The sequence below is a fragment of the Coloeus monedula genome, assembly GCF_965178545.1.
Source record: "Coloeus monedula genome assembly, chromosome: 2".
In the NCBI taxonomy this organism is placed as follows: domain Eukaryota; kingdom Metazoa; phylum Chordata; class Aves; order Passeriformes; family Corvidae; genus Coloeus; species Coloeus monedula.
The window spans coordinates 85,159,860-85,173,020 of record NC_138782.1 but is presented as its reverse complement, the minus strand read 5'-3'; the positions used below and the strand labels follow the sequence as shown (position 1 = coordinate 85,173,020).

The window sequence follows — 13,161 nt, the reverse complement described above, 5'->3', positions numbered from 1 at the left end:
TCATGTGTTAGTGACTTCAGGCAACAAGCTTGTATTTTTCACAAATTATTATCATCACTAAAGCATAAGGTGAGCCCAGGAAAAAAAAAAATCAGACTCTATTGCTGCAAGGAACTTGGATCCCATATAGACATCCCGTGGACGGGGATGTGGTAGTGAGGTAGATAACACCACCAGCAAAGTTGTGATTTTAGAGGATATTCTGAAGAACCAATAGCAGACAGCACTGATTTCCCTCAGACTGAAAAAGCTGTCCAGACACTAACAATTAGGTACTGAAAGTCAAATAATGGGTTTCAACAGTCTTTGAATATTTATAATGCCTATCTGATTCAGAGAGAGCTGAACCACAGGGAGATGAACATGGGCCCTGCAACATTCAGTTCTGGGAATAAGAAATTAATTTTTCCCTCTCTGGGCAGCAGCTGCCGCTGACTGACTCAAGGAAATCAAAGATGAGGCCATGAATTATTTTGAGAAGCCTGCAAGAACTTGCAAGGAGGAGATCTGATGGCTCCTACAAGTCTTTTCCTGATCACCACTGCACTAACTGCAATTACCCACAGGCCACCCAGCTGAGGGGAGAATTCCCATTGCTACTGACTTTTCCTTCATAAAAAGTGTGAAATAGGTATGATCAGCCCTACAAAAGCACTTGGCTCAGAATCTGCATATTGGACAGTTGCCCTCAACATGCAGCTCCCCTAAATTTGCTATTCACAAGCCTATTTTCTCAGGAACAAGGTGAATTTTAAAGGTGAGATAGCAGTAATCCCCACATTAAACTCGAGGAGATGCTCAAAACAGTCATTCATACTGCAGGCACACAGATCATTGATTTTCAAATACATGTATCTAAAATTACAGGAACTAAAAGAACAGAAGTAAGAAGCCTGGTACTGGGTAAACCTCTTCTTAAATGACATCATTTGGGTGCTGAAGGCTAGGTTTGAATCTGTGGTTTGTAGGTAGGATCATCTGAGTTTCAAGAATGGTTACTTTTCCAAAAATAAAAGGTAATACTTAATAAAATTTAAGAATACATTTGAAAGTTAGAAAGTCACTTTTTGAAGTAAATCCACTTGAACAGTTAAAAAATGTGTCTGTCTTCAGAATTAAGTTTGTTACGTGCTTTTGATTATGACTTTTCACTTCAGTCATCAGAAATACAGGACACCTTGTTCTCAGCCCACTTAATGTTTAGACCATACAAATTTGACATTTTTTACTTCTTTAGTCATTTTTATTACTTGTTCTGTCCCTCATTTCTAAATAAAAAATCTTAAAAATGGTTCCTCTGAGGCATGGCTTTGGGAACAACAACCATCAGGCTGAGACATTTCCACCCCACAGTCTCCAAGAACTAGCTTGTTTCTTTCCCAGATGAAATTAAGTCTTCCTCTGGCAAGTGCCAAGCTGGCAAAGATCAAAAATGGCAAAAAAAGAGAAGTCGGAGTGTGCTCTCAGTTTCCCTACCAAACAATCCTCATAACCAGCAAGAAAAAAAGCCCATGCTCTCGTTGGATGCCAAATTTTTTCTCCTATTTTATATTGCACAGCTGTGCTTGCAGGGGAGGAGAAGGAGGGAGCCTACATAACACAGCTTATTCCTAGGACCATCAATCTGGTCTCCTGAAAAGGAAAGCTGAGCTGGAGCACTGTTAAGATCTCTGTTTCCCTTGAAGCTGTGGCCACCACAGCCCCCTGCCCCCATCAGAGGACTTCACAGAGAGCTGCTCTTCAAGCTGCTTTGTGGTTACAGAGTCAACATGAAACACCATAGATTTATAACAAATGGGAATGCTGGGACACCACTTATCTTCATGGCTGATGTACTGTTGCTAAGCTTGTTAGCCAGAAGAATGGACTGTCATTAAATATTACCAGTTAGGATACTTTTACAAATTCTGTCACTACACTATTTTCTGCTTTAAGGAAAAATAAATGATATATGAAACATAAATAAAATGCTGCACTGAATGTCAGTAACATTTTGCATTGAGTATTTGCATGGGATGTGAGCTAGCGTTACCTGTATGTTCATTATCAGGGCGATTCAGAACAAAGGTTATAATAGGAATAGATAAAGGCTTAAATATGACCTTTCTCTCAAATCATGATTTGCACAGAACTGCTCTAAAAAGGGTATTTAAAAGTACTCCACACCAATTTTATTCAGCCTTTTGACTCTGAAAGGAATAATAACCCAGTTTATTAGATTACTGAACCCACTATCACTGCTGCTGGTGGCAGCTGTCATCACTCCTCATCAGCAGCTTCCCTTATTCCTTCCCACCGAAAGGGGGGCACCGGCAGCCTGAATAGCAGATCTGTTTTACCGGAACCGCTCTGACTAACACCATGACCTTAAATTCCACCCTGAGTACTGGCTCGAGCTTTTGAAACGAATCAAAATGCAATTCACATCCCTCTGCCAAGGCAGATGCAAACCACTTCTTGCGGACATCACGAGGCAGAAACAAAATTTTGTCACTTTTCTGACTGTCATTGCTGCAGGAAGGAGAGGATTGGCTTGGCCAGAGCACAGGTTAAATCCCTTGTGTGCAGGATAAGATAGACATTGTTCAAGGATATGATTTTGAAAACCCATTCTATTGTCCACAGATTTCTAGAAGATTAATCAAAACAAATTTAACAAAGGATATTTTTCTAAAGCAGTGTCAACTGCTGCAACAGCAAACATTTCATCATAGTTTTCTAGGAAGGTAGGTCATGTCTTGTATAAACACAACAGATGTGAAATTTCAAGATACACTATTCTATACCAAGTCTTTGTTTTCTATGCAAGATTCTTTAGCCTTGTTAATTGTGAACTGTACAACTGAGCATGAATACGTTAAAGGAAATCCACAGCTGTATGGGGTTGACATACTATAAATGCTTGGGAGCACAGACTATTTTTTCAGCATATATAGTTGAACAAAAAAAAATGGGGAAAAAAGCCCCAAAACGTGAGGAATAAAAGCTTAATTTATATTTGGGTGTAATTTAATTTAAATTAGTGAGAAATGGCTTATTGCACTGAAGCATTTGCCCATTATTTAAAGATTCAAAAATAAAACCTGTAATCATGTGTTAGTAGTTCCTTTACGTAATTTTACCTACCTTGTCTTAAAAAAGCTAGCAAACAAGAAGAGGGGAGAACTTTCTGCAACACATCCTAAAATCTCACTTATTCATTCTGGACTAAAAGATTAGGAATTGGTAAAAGTAAGTCAGCATATTTCTCAATACACAGCATAATAGAAATCACATGTTAACATTGCCAGTCATCCAAATAGCACTTCACAGAGTGCCAGGGAAACAAATCCATTCCCATCTCCTACACTCACTGGGAAAAAGGGGAATAAAAATCCTATCAAAAAGGTGTCATCTCAGTTCCAGAGGCAAATGCTACAACTGTGGGTAGTTCAAAAGCACCCTCTTTTAAGAGATGGGAGCTCCTTCTTCTTGCCATGAACAGGCTCCTCAAAGCTGTGTGTCCACACTGCCCTGCTCTGCAGCAGGCAGTGAAAAGAGGGGAAAGGCTCTAGGGAAAGATAAATGTAGCCTTTCTAAAACAGCAATCATTTGGCATATTTGGAAAAGGATACAGAGTCCAGGCAGCACAGGATGGGAGGTCATTTGGTGCAACTCCTTGCTCAAGCAGTGCCACCTGGAGCTGGCTGCCCCAGAACACAGGGAGAATGTATTTCTTTTTTAAACCCATAATGAGCAAAAAATGAAACAGAAGAATATTTGTACATACACATGCTTGTGTATACACATGGAAAATTACACAAAAGCTACAGTAGGGGATTTAGTTGAAAACATACCGATTTCAATGTAAATTTACCACAAAGTAACAAAGAGGTGACAGTCTGAATACACTGAAAGAAAAACACACTTCACATAACCCTACAGCACACGTCTTACTTGAATTTTTTAAAATAATTTCATTTTTTAAATTATTTCATTTTTAAAATCTCAACATGTTTCACTTGGAAGCCAATGTGTCAGAAAGTAAAGCAAATGTCTATGAAAGAAGTTTTCTACATTTTGCACATCTTACCAGAATTTGAGATACATGAGATCAATACATGAGCTATTACATGTCATTCAACTCTGCATTTTTCAAATTCTTGGTCAGAGAAAGAACTGGAAGCCCCATGCCCATCACAACCATAACAACAAACCCTAAATCTTCTCTACAATTTGATTTCAAGAACTTGAATTTCCAGGTACCAAATGTATAATTTTTTATATTAATGTTAAAAAGAATTAAATCTTAAAAAGGACAATGCTTGTGACACAGAAATTCTGATTTCTGAGAATGGCACTGAAATAACATTGAATTGGTCATAACATAACTTCCAGGTATAATTTTCCTAGTTATTCAAATGGCAGCGTGCTGAACATTTAACATATATTTAAATCAAATCAAATGGAAAATATAATAATTACATTAAGTTATACATGCTCTACATTTTTTATTTTATGTCTCTTTCTTTTCATAAAACGTTGATGCAATTAAACAGCACAGCTGTGAAGAACTAATGACATCTGAGGTCATGACGGATACCAAAGTTAATTCCAATCCAGCGCAATCTCTCGGTGTAAATATTTTTGTTGGCATAAATACAGGCCCTGTGTCCATAATGGGGGAAAGCATTGCAACTGTGGGCACACTGAACAAGAGCTGTGACTCCAGTATTATAATGCAGAGAAACACTTATTTCATGTAGATTGTTTCATACTACAGAAGTTTGTCATTGTCAATCAAGACAATTTTTAACTGCAGAAGGGGGGGAAAAGATCAAAAAAATTCTAATAATTGAAATAATTGAGCTACATAGAGGCAGCAAGGCTAGGGAAATTGATGCCACTATTTGAAATGTATCCATGTCAGCAATGACTGCAACCAGCTACCACATGATAAGCACCGAGAGACCCACAGAAAACAAATGCATGGCTCTGAAGACATGCAAACATGCCTTAAGCCACTGACTGTGCTCAAGCAGCAAAAACTCTTTCAACAGACTCACCAAAGTCAAAACGGGTGTGGAAAGGAAGCATTATGGCATCTGGGGTTTGCAAGGGGCAGAAAGGTGTGGCCCAAGCCAATCCCACCCACAAGCAGGATTTTAGCACTGCCCTGTACCTAGGACTTCCTTTTCAGCAGATCTTAAGAGACTTGTTCAACCTCCCTGCAGCAGGGAAGGGAACTGGTTAGTTTCTTTAAGGGATTTTTCAAACTGAATCCCAACCCTGCCTCCTTCGAGGGCGGTCAAGCGGAGAACATCTCTCACCCTGAGAAACAGCTTTGTTTGGCAACACAGGCACCATTGGTTCATTCCCAGGCAGGGGTTGGAAAATAAAAAAACATCACATATCTTATCTTCTAGAAAATTCCACCCTTTCCTTATAACACCTCCTTCCTAAATATATTGAGGATGAGCAAAGCTAGCAACCTGACCTAATTCAGGAACTTCTAAATGTTGTGAAGTTTGACATTACAAAACTAATTCATATTTCTCCCATGTGGGGAAATTATGATCAAACCCCCCTCCGTTTTGGAAAAGGTTCTTAATAGTTAGAACCAGACAGAAGTATTTGTTTTAAACCAAAGGCATTCTCTGATTTTCATTTCCAAAAATCTGTCTCTGTATTTCAGAGAGAGAGAAAAAAACCCAACAAGCTGATTTGTGGTTAGAAAAAAACCAGACAGGAATTCAAGGGAAAAAGCAAATATTTTCTCCCTAAGGGAAACATTGCTATTGTGTTTGTAAGAAGATATTTTGAAAATATAAATATGAAGAAATTATTATTATTGCAGAGGGAAGAAATTCACCACCTATCCAAAAACAAAGATGCTTTCTAAAATGCTGAAGTACGAAGAATTTTATTATTCCAGTACAGATTTATACCAGAATCCTGTTCACCCTTGCTGTCAATTCCTTGTGTACAGACAGGTAATGTAGAAAAAGTTACAAAGCTTTCTCCAAAGTAAAGGACGTGACCATCCTGCAGCAGGGATGGAGACTGTTTCCAGAAATTCTTAAATATGACTATAGGTGAGCCTTAATGGTCAATCTTTAGTGGTTTTTGTGATCAGTGTTTTGGCAGACTTTTTCCAAATGTTCTGCAGCCATCAGTTAGGAGCAGGCTGACCCCTTGTAAACAGCTGTGAGCTAAGAGAAGGCAACTGCATTTGTCCAAGTCAATATTTGTAGATGCATATATGCAGCTTGCCATGTTTTCTTTGCCTTTTTCAGTGTCTGTCAGAAAGCAAAATCATATATTAGGGGTTTTTTTAGACTTGAGATACTGAAAGGTCCTCATTGAATCACTAAGATATATAGGAATTCTTTCTCTGAATATCTTATATAGATAAAAAAATCCTCAAGCCTTTCTATGAAATATATTAAACATTTCTTTTGATCTTAAGGTAGCTTTCTATTGAAAAATATTAGTACTGGGAGAAACTGTGTTTAAAATATCATTCAAGCACTATCTTCAGAAGATTATGGCAAATTAGATGCAGTGCTGTGTTTCTTTGCTTTTATTGGCCTGGCACTACTTGCCAGCTTTAGTGCTGTAGAAAATACAACTTGCATATAGAGAAAGCCCTCTTTCAAGTAGCCTGGTAAAAATCATGCTATTTATAATATGAAAATCTCTAAGGATTGATAAAGAAGTTAGCACCATCCAGTCTCATTATAGTTGCTAGGCAAAAGATCCTTAGGGTTTATAAAGTTGGAACAAGAAGAGGGATAAAAAATCAATGGACTGTTATTCTACTTCCACATTATAGGAGAAGATGACATGCTATGAAAAAAAAAGTTTCTGAAGGTAATTACAGGGATATGATGACAAATGACAGGGACCAGAGAAGAATAAATGCATCCACTTTCACCTCTTGGAAGCTACACAAATATTAAGGATGGAGATCACCCAAAAGTCACTGGCATTGTTTGTGAAAATACCAAAGGCCCCACAAGCACAAATCAGATTGCAGAAAACGAATAAATTAAAAGACTGCACATGGCTGCACTTCTAAGGAAGGCTGCTAGCTGCTACAGCAGCTCAGACAAAAGCCAAAGGGATACCTTCCAACACTTCTGAACATCAAGACACCTCCTTCCAAGGTGCATGAGAGAGAATGAAATGGTTTGAAAATGCAAATAAAGACACGAAAGGCCTTGTCAAATAAGTTTACCCATAGCTGGTACACTTTTGCTGAAAAGCTTTCTTTCCATTTCTGTGAAAGCACATTCTACTTGAGTCTTTTTCTGATTTGGGTTAAGGACCTTCAGCCTGCAAGGAAAGGGAATTCCCCTGTGGGAGCTGGGCCTCTAAACAACCAGGGAAACTTCCAGATGCTGTTTGGCCTGCTGTAGCCATGGCTACACTCAGACCCTTCAGGGTAGGAAGCACCATGCCTCTTACAAAGGGAAATGATATTTTATAATTAGTTTATTTCCCATCTGGGAGGTTGTCCTCCATAATCTGTTTCAAATGCGGAAGTAGAACTCAGCCAGGCCTGTAACAGGAACACAGTTCATATGGATAGCCAAATCCCTAACAACAGAAAGACAAGGGCTATTTGAATCCACTGCCATGCGCTGAGTCACTGAAATATGACTTAGGTCCCAAGCATGACTCAATAATGACTTCTGGAAAACTCCAGCTCCTAATAGTTGGCTTCAAGTGTCACTGAAAACTGTGAGAAATGAATACAGGTTAACTTCCATTTTTGACCTGTCACTGCTGAGACCTTCATCTACCCAAGGAAACACAAGGGGGTAAGAGGCAGCTGGATACCCAGGGCCCTCTCCGGGTACCTCTCTCCAGCAGTTCATCTGACTTCAGCCTCCTCTCAAGGGTGGGAGCCAGTGCCCTAGAAGAAGTTATACACTCACTGCCCTAGAGCAAGTTATTTTCCAGTGCTCTTTTGCTGACTGGATATAAGGCAACCCATACACCACGTCAGCCCTGCTTGTCTGTCTTCTTGGGAGGGGAGGGACAGGATGTCTGTTTAGATTGAGCACTGGGAAATCCCCCTTGCTGACATTTCCCATCCTAGATATTTTCCTTTTACCAGCTGCCACAAATTATTCAGATGGGAAAACAGAGTCAAAGGGATCATTTCCCTCTAAAACTGAATGAGACTACAAGGAAAATTACATGAATATTTAACTGAGTTGTCAGTTTAAGAACTGAAATGCATTGAAAGGTTAAGAGCAAACGCAGCTCTCCAGCTCACCATGCTGAGGAAACCCACGGGAAAATGTGAGCTGTACATCTACAAATATCACAATAAAGCTGATCGATTTTTTTCCCTCAGGAAATTAAGACTTTTTTTTCTAGCTTGTGGGAACAACAGTGAAGTGAAGAGAAAAAGTTTGTTACCTTGAATGTCATCATTGAAAGTGCAATACTTGTTACGGTACTTATGCAGGAGGCGGAATGCATTGGCATTAGCAAAATCCTCAAACTGAATGAGGCAGTTCATGCCATATCTAGAAAAACAAGAAATTATGCATTATGTTAAAAAAAGTCTCCAAATTATACATTAAAAAGCTAGTAACATTTGCAGGTCAGATTTTGAATAGAAGTATAATATGAATCATACAAATCTTAACATGTTTCATAATTATACTACTAATAGTATTTAATCAGTTCTGAGTAGAAGATCAGTGGAAAAGGCGTTCACCCTCTGCAGACATCTCAACACAAGTCTTCACTGTGCAATTACCTAGAGAACAAAAAAAGGTCCCTCCCAACACAAACCAATCTATAATTCTATGGTTGTATTTTTTTTTTTTTTAATATGGAAACTCAAGACTCCTGGCACTAGACTTGTATGCCAATACCTAAGAAGTAAGCAATTGCCCTGCTGTTTCATTTCTTCAAAATAAAAGTTAGTAAGACGTTAAATTAAATCAATATTACCACTATGTATCATAGAATCGTTTGGATTGGAAGGGACCTTAAGGATCATCTTGTTCCAATCCCCTGCCATGGGCAGGGACATCTTCCACTAGACCAGGTTGCTCAGAGCTGCATCCAACCTTGCCTTGAACACTTCCGGGGATGGGGCATCCACAACTTCTCTGGGCAACCTGTTCCAGTGCCTCACCACCCTCAGACACCCCAGTATCTAACCTAATCCTACTCTCAATCTGAAGCCATTTCCCCTTGTCCTGTCACTATATGCTCTTGTAAATACCACCCAGTCCTTAGAGGCATTTTTATGCATCCAGATGTCTCTAGATTCTTTGCATACCACTCACATAGGGCATTTTCAAGTACTTTCTTACAACAAAAGCCAAAAAACCTACAAAGCAATGAAAATAGATGTAGACAAAAACTATGTAAAGACTGGATTCAAGCTCATAGACACTTGCAAGAGGGCAAGATCTCAACAGCACACACCCTGATTGAGCTAAAGGAGGCTTTCCTTATTTGCTAACAGCACGATTCCATGAGAGACAGTCAAGCAGTTCATGTTTCATCCAGAAAAGCAATACATACATATAGTGAGCAGTTCAGTGTAAATACATTAATTGAGTTTTTCTTTAAACCATACATGCATTTGGCAACCACATTAAGCAAATCTATCAGTATTTAAAAAAAGACAAATATTCCTGTGACTAAACTCATTTCCATGGAAAACATATATTTACAGCCATATTACAATTAGCCAAATCTATGGGGATTCCACTGGCAGGAATAGTAATCCTTGCTGAAAATAAATACATCTTCAGGTTTGATGGAAAAACCTGGACTTCTTCAGCAGCATAATGACAGGCAACTGCTTAAAAGAGAATTTGGCAAGTTCAGTACTGTAAATCACAACTGGGTTCAAGTAATAAACTAGAGCTAATTTCAATAATTAATTTAAATTTCTAACCTGTTTCAGTTTCTGACATAAACTTCAGTAATTCCATAAGGGTCTAGGAGCTGACAGTTGCATAATAATATGAAAATAATGAGATTATCACTCTGGAATCCTGGACCTTGGTTATATGTGTTTCTTGGATGTCAATAGGCTGGTCTGTTTCGTTATTTTACCGTATATAACATTCCATTTTCTCATCTGCATTTTATTTTTCTCTGTTTTCTTGTCCATTACCTTTGTAGACAAAGACCAAAATTCCCTGTGAGTAATATTAAAAGAGTGTCCCTGTAGAAAATAAGCATCCTATACTGGGCACAGTATCCATATTAATTCTCTGAGCCAGATATCATGGCTGTTTAATTAAAATGGAAAAAATGCAGGCAGTCTAACTCTGGGCCTCTGAGATTTTGGTGTCATGGCAGAAAATTTTCTAAGCAGCATTCTTTTTCACTGCACGTGTAGCACCTGACATCCAGGTAAAAACCTGAGACTTCAGTGCTGCCCATGACCAGCAGTACCTCATAAGACTTGTGAATTTTGAGGTCTATGTTCTCAAAAAAGTCTAACCAAATCCAGTGGCTGGGTACCCATGAAAGACAAGAAAATTACACACCGTTTCTCTGCTTGGCGTATTCTCATTCTCAAAACCACTAATAGATGAGACATACATGTATTACATGAGGTAATACAAAATAGCTATTATCTGGCATTCCAGAAAATCCCTTAGCAATAATGAATTGGCTACAAAGGTGTCACACAGTTCTGGAAGCAGTGACCATACCAAAAGAGCCATCAATTCTTCTATGACTTCCACATCTTACTGTCAAAATTACTTAAAGCAGAAAGTTGAGCCAAAACCTAAACCAGTATTTTCCTTCCTGTATCACTCTGCAATAACCTTCCACCCTTCTCACACGCCAATGAACCCTTTTAGCTTTGTGGCTTCTGCACTATAAAGGGTAACTGCTTGAATCAACCCTCATGGAAGCAGAACGTGTCCTCTCTGTTTGCACCTCATACCCTGCTGTCATTGCAAATTTTCAGCTTGGAACTGCACCTCTTCACAGGTGGGTATGGAACACAAATGACTGCAGGATGAAAAGGGAACCAAGCACTTTGGTGCTTGTCCTCGTGCAGTCATCCAATCCTGCTGCACCTTTCAAACCACTAGAATTCCAGCAACTGTAGGCCACTACAGTTCTGTGAGTTCAATTATCTTTCAAGCATTATGAAAAGAGAAAACAAAGCCTGCAGCTAACCTAAAATGTGACCATCTTAACATCTTCCATCAATACTTGATATAGATATAGCACAGACTGGCTTCACAGAGTTTCCTCTGATGACACAGGGTGCCTGATCAGGTGGGGTCCAGACACCAGTAATAGATTTGCTACACACAAAATCATCAGATTTAAAACCACCATTCCATGATTGCAGCTGACTGCTAAAAGGGAGCATGTTAAAAGACAGCAATTTCAGGCATGTCAAGAAGATTAGGAGACAAAATTAGAAAAAATTGTCATGACAGAAAACTCTCTAAGAGGTATTTCTTGTATTTTAAAAGTAGTGGACTACCTATTTCATATGATAGTGTGAAATAATAGAGTGTACTGCTTATTTAAGTAGCTAAACTTCATCATCATATACCTTAGAACAATTTCATCTTCCTCTTTGAAATTTGAAGACATGCATATCTCCAGTAGAAACTAAAAGCCTTTTATTTTGAATATGTCACCAGCAGTAGAGTTCCAGAAACAAGCAGACATGGTATTCAGTTACAATGCTGCACAAATGGGGGTGGGAGTGTTGATCACAGAAAGGCTCTGCAGAGGGATCTGGACAGGCTGGATCTATGAGCCAACACCAGTGGTATAAGGTTCAACAAGACCAAGTGCTGGGTCCTGCACTTTGGTCACAACAACCCCATGCAGGGCTGCAGGATGGGGGAAGAGCAGCTGGAAAGCTGCTCAGCAGAAGAAAACATGGGGATGCTGGTTGACAGTGGCTGAACACAAAGCAGCGTGTGCTCAAGTGGCCAAGAAGGTCAATGGCACCTGGCCTGTATCAGCAATAGTGTGGGCAGCAGGACCAGGGCAGGGATTGTCCCCCTGTACTCAGCACTGGTGAGGCCACACTTCGAGTCCTGGGTCCAGTTCTGGGCCCCTCAAGTCAGGAAGGTCATTGAGGTGCTTGAGTGCATTCAGAGAAGAGCAATGAAATTGGTGAAGGGGCTGGAACACAAATCTTGTGAGGAGCAGTTGAGGGAGCTGGGGTTGTTTAGCCAGGAGAAAGGAGGCTCAGGAGTGACCTTAATGCTCTCTACAACCAGCCACAAGAAAGTTTAGCCAGGTGGGGGTTGGCCTCTTCTCCCAGGCAACCAAGGACAGGATAAGAGGAGACAGTCTCAAGGTGATCCAGGGGAGGTTTAGGTTGGACATTAGGAGGAATTTCTTCACAAAAGAATGATTAGACATTGGAATGGGCTGCCCAGGGAGGTGGTGGAGTCACCATCCCTGGAGACGTTTAAAGAGAGACTGGTTGTGGCACGTAGTGCCATGGTCTGTTGATGTCATTTGGTGTTTGGTCATAGCTTGGACTTACGGATCTCAGAGGTCTTTTCCAACCTAACTGATTCTGTGCTATGAGTCACATAAAACATATCATGCCTTATGGCTTGCTCAAAGCAGAGCCAACAGTTCTCCTGCTGTCACTGGTTTTGGCCCAGGGCTACATAGGGGATAACTGAGGAAATGGAGGAACATGTAACCAACGTCAATTTTCATATGAAAGGTGGTAAAAATAAATGGAAGAAAGAACCTATCCAGTGGGCACCAACTGTCTTAACCAGAAGAAATTATGAGATCTAGTCCTACACTATCAAAACTAAAAAAGAAAATCTGGTAGACATTCCTCCTCAGTGTGCAACCATAATAAATGCACTAATGAATTCTTAACTATTTTTCTGCTCTGGAAAACACTTCTCTGATAGCAATAGCTTGGCTTGGGTCCTGCCTAGGACTGATGGATTTTTGCAGGCAAGTGTTTTGTAGCTGTGAATTCCTCTCTTCCGCCAGTTAAGGATGTGTCACTGCAGTAGCTGATTAAACAAATATAAATTGTCCCTAGAAAGTGATAATCCAGATCACTGTTTCCCCTTGTAAATCCTATTTTGTCACCCACTCCTTTCTGTGTACTTGGATTTTAGATTCCTGCTCCAAGTCACACAGGCAGTCTGAATCAGGATCCAACTGGACAGA

The 13,161-nt window shown here is 39.7% G+C and overlaps 1 protein-coding gene across 2 annotated transcripts in view; it reads right to left on the bottom strand.

The window, feature by feature from the left end:
• Positions 1 to 13,161, bottom strand: part of ME1 (malic enzyme 1) — a gene marked incomplete at its 5' end in the record, with an annotated part of 159,008 nt that overhangs the window by 27,288 nt on the left and 118,559 nt on the right. For both annotated transcript variants that reach the window (XM_082302613.1, XM_082302614.1), the window contains one exon: positions 8,413 to 8,522. In XM_082302613.1, the coding sequence (XP_082158739.1) occupies positions 8,413 to 8,522 (110 nt within the window). The remainder of the gene's footprint in view (positions 1 to 8,412; positions 8,523 to 13,161) is intronic.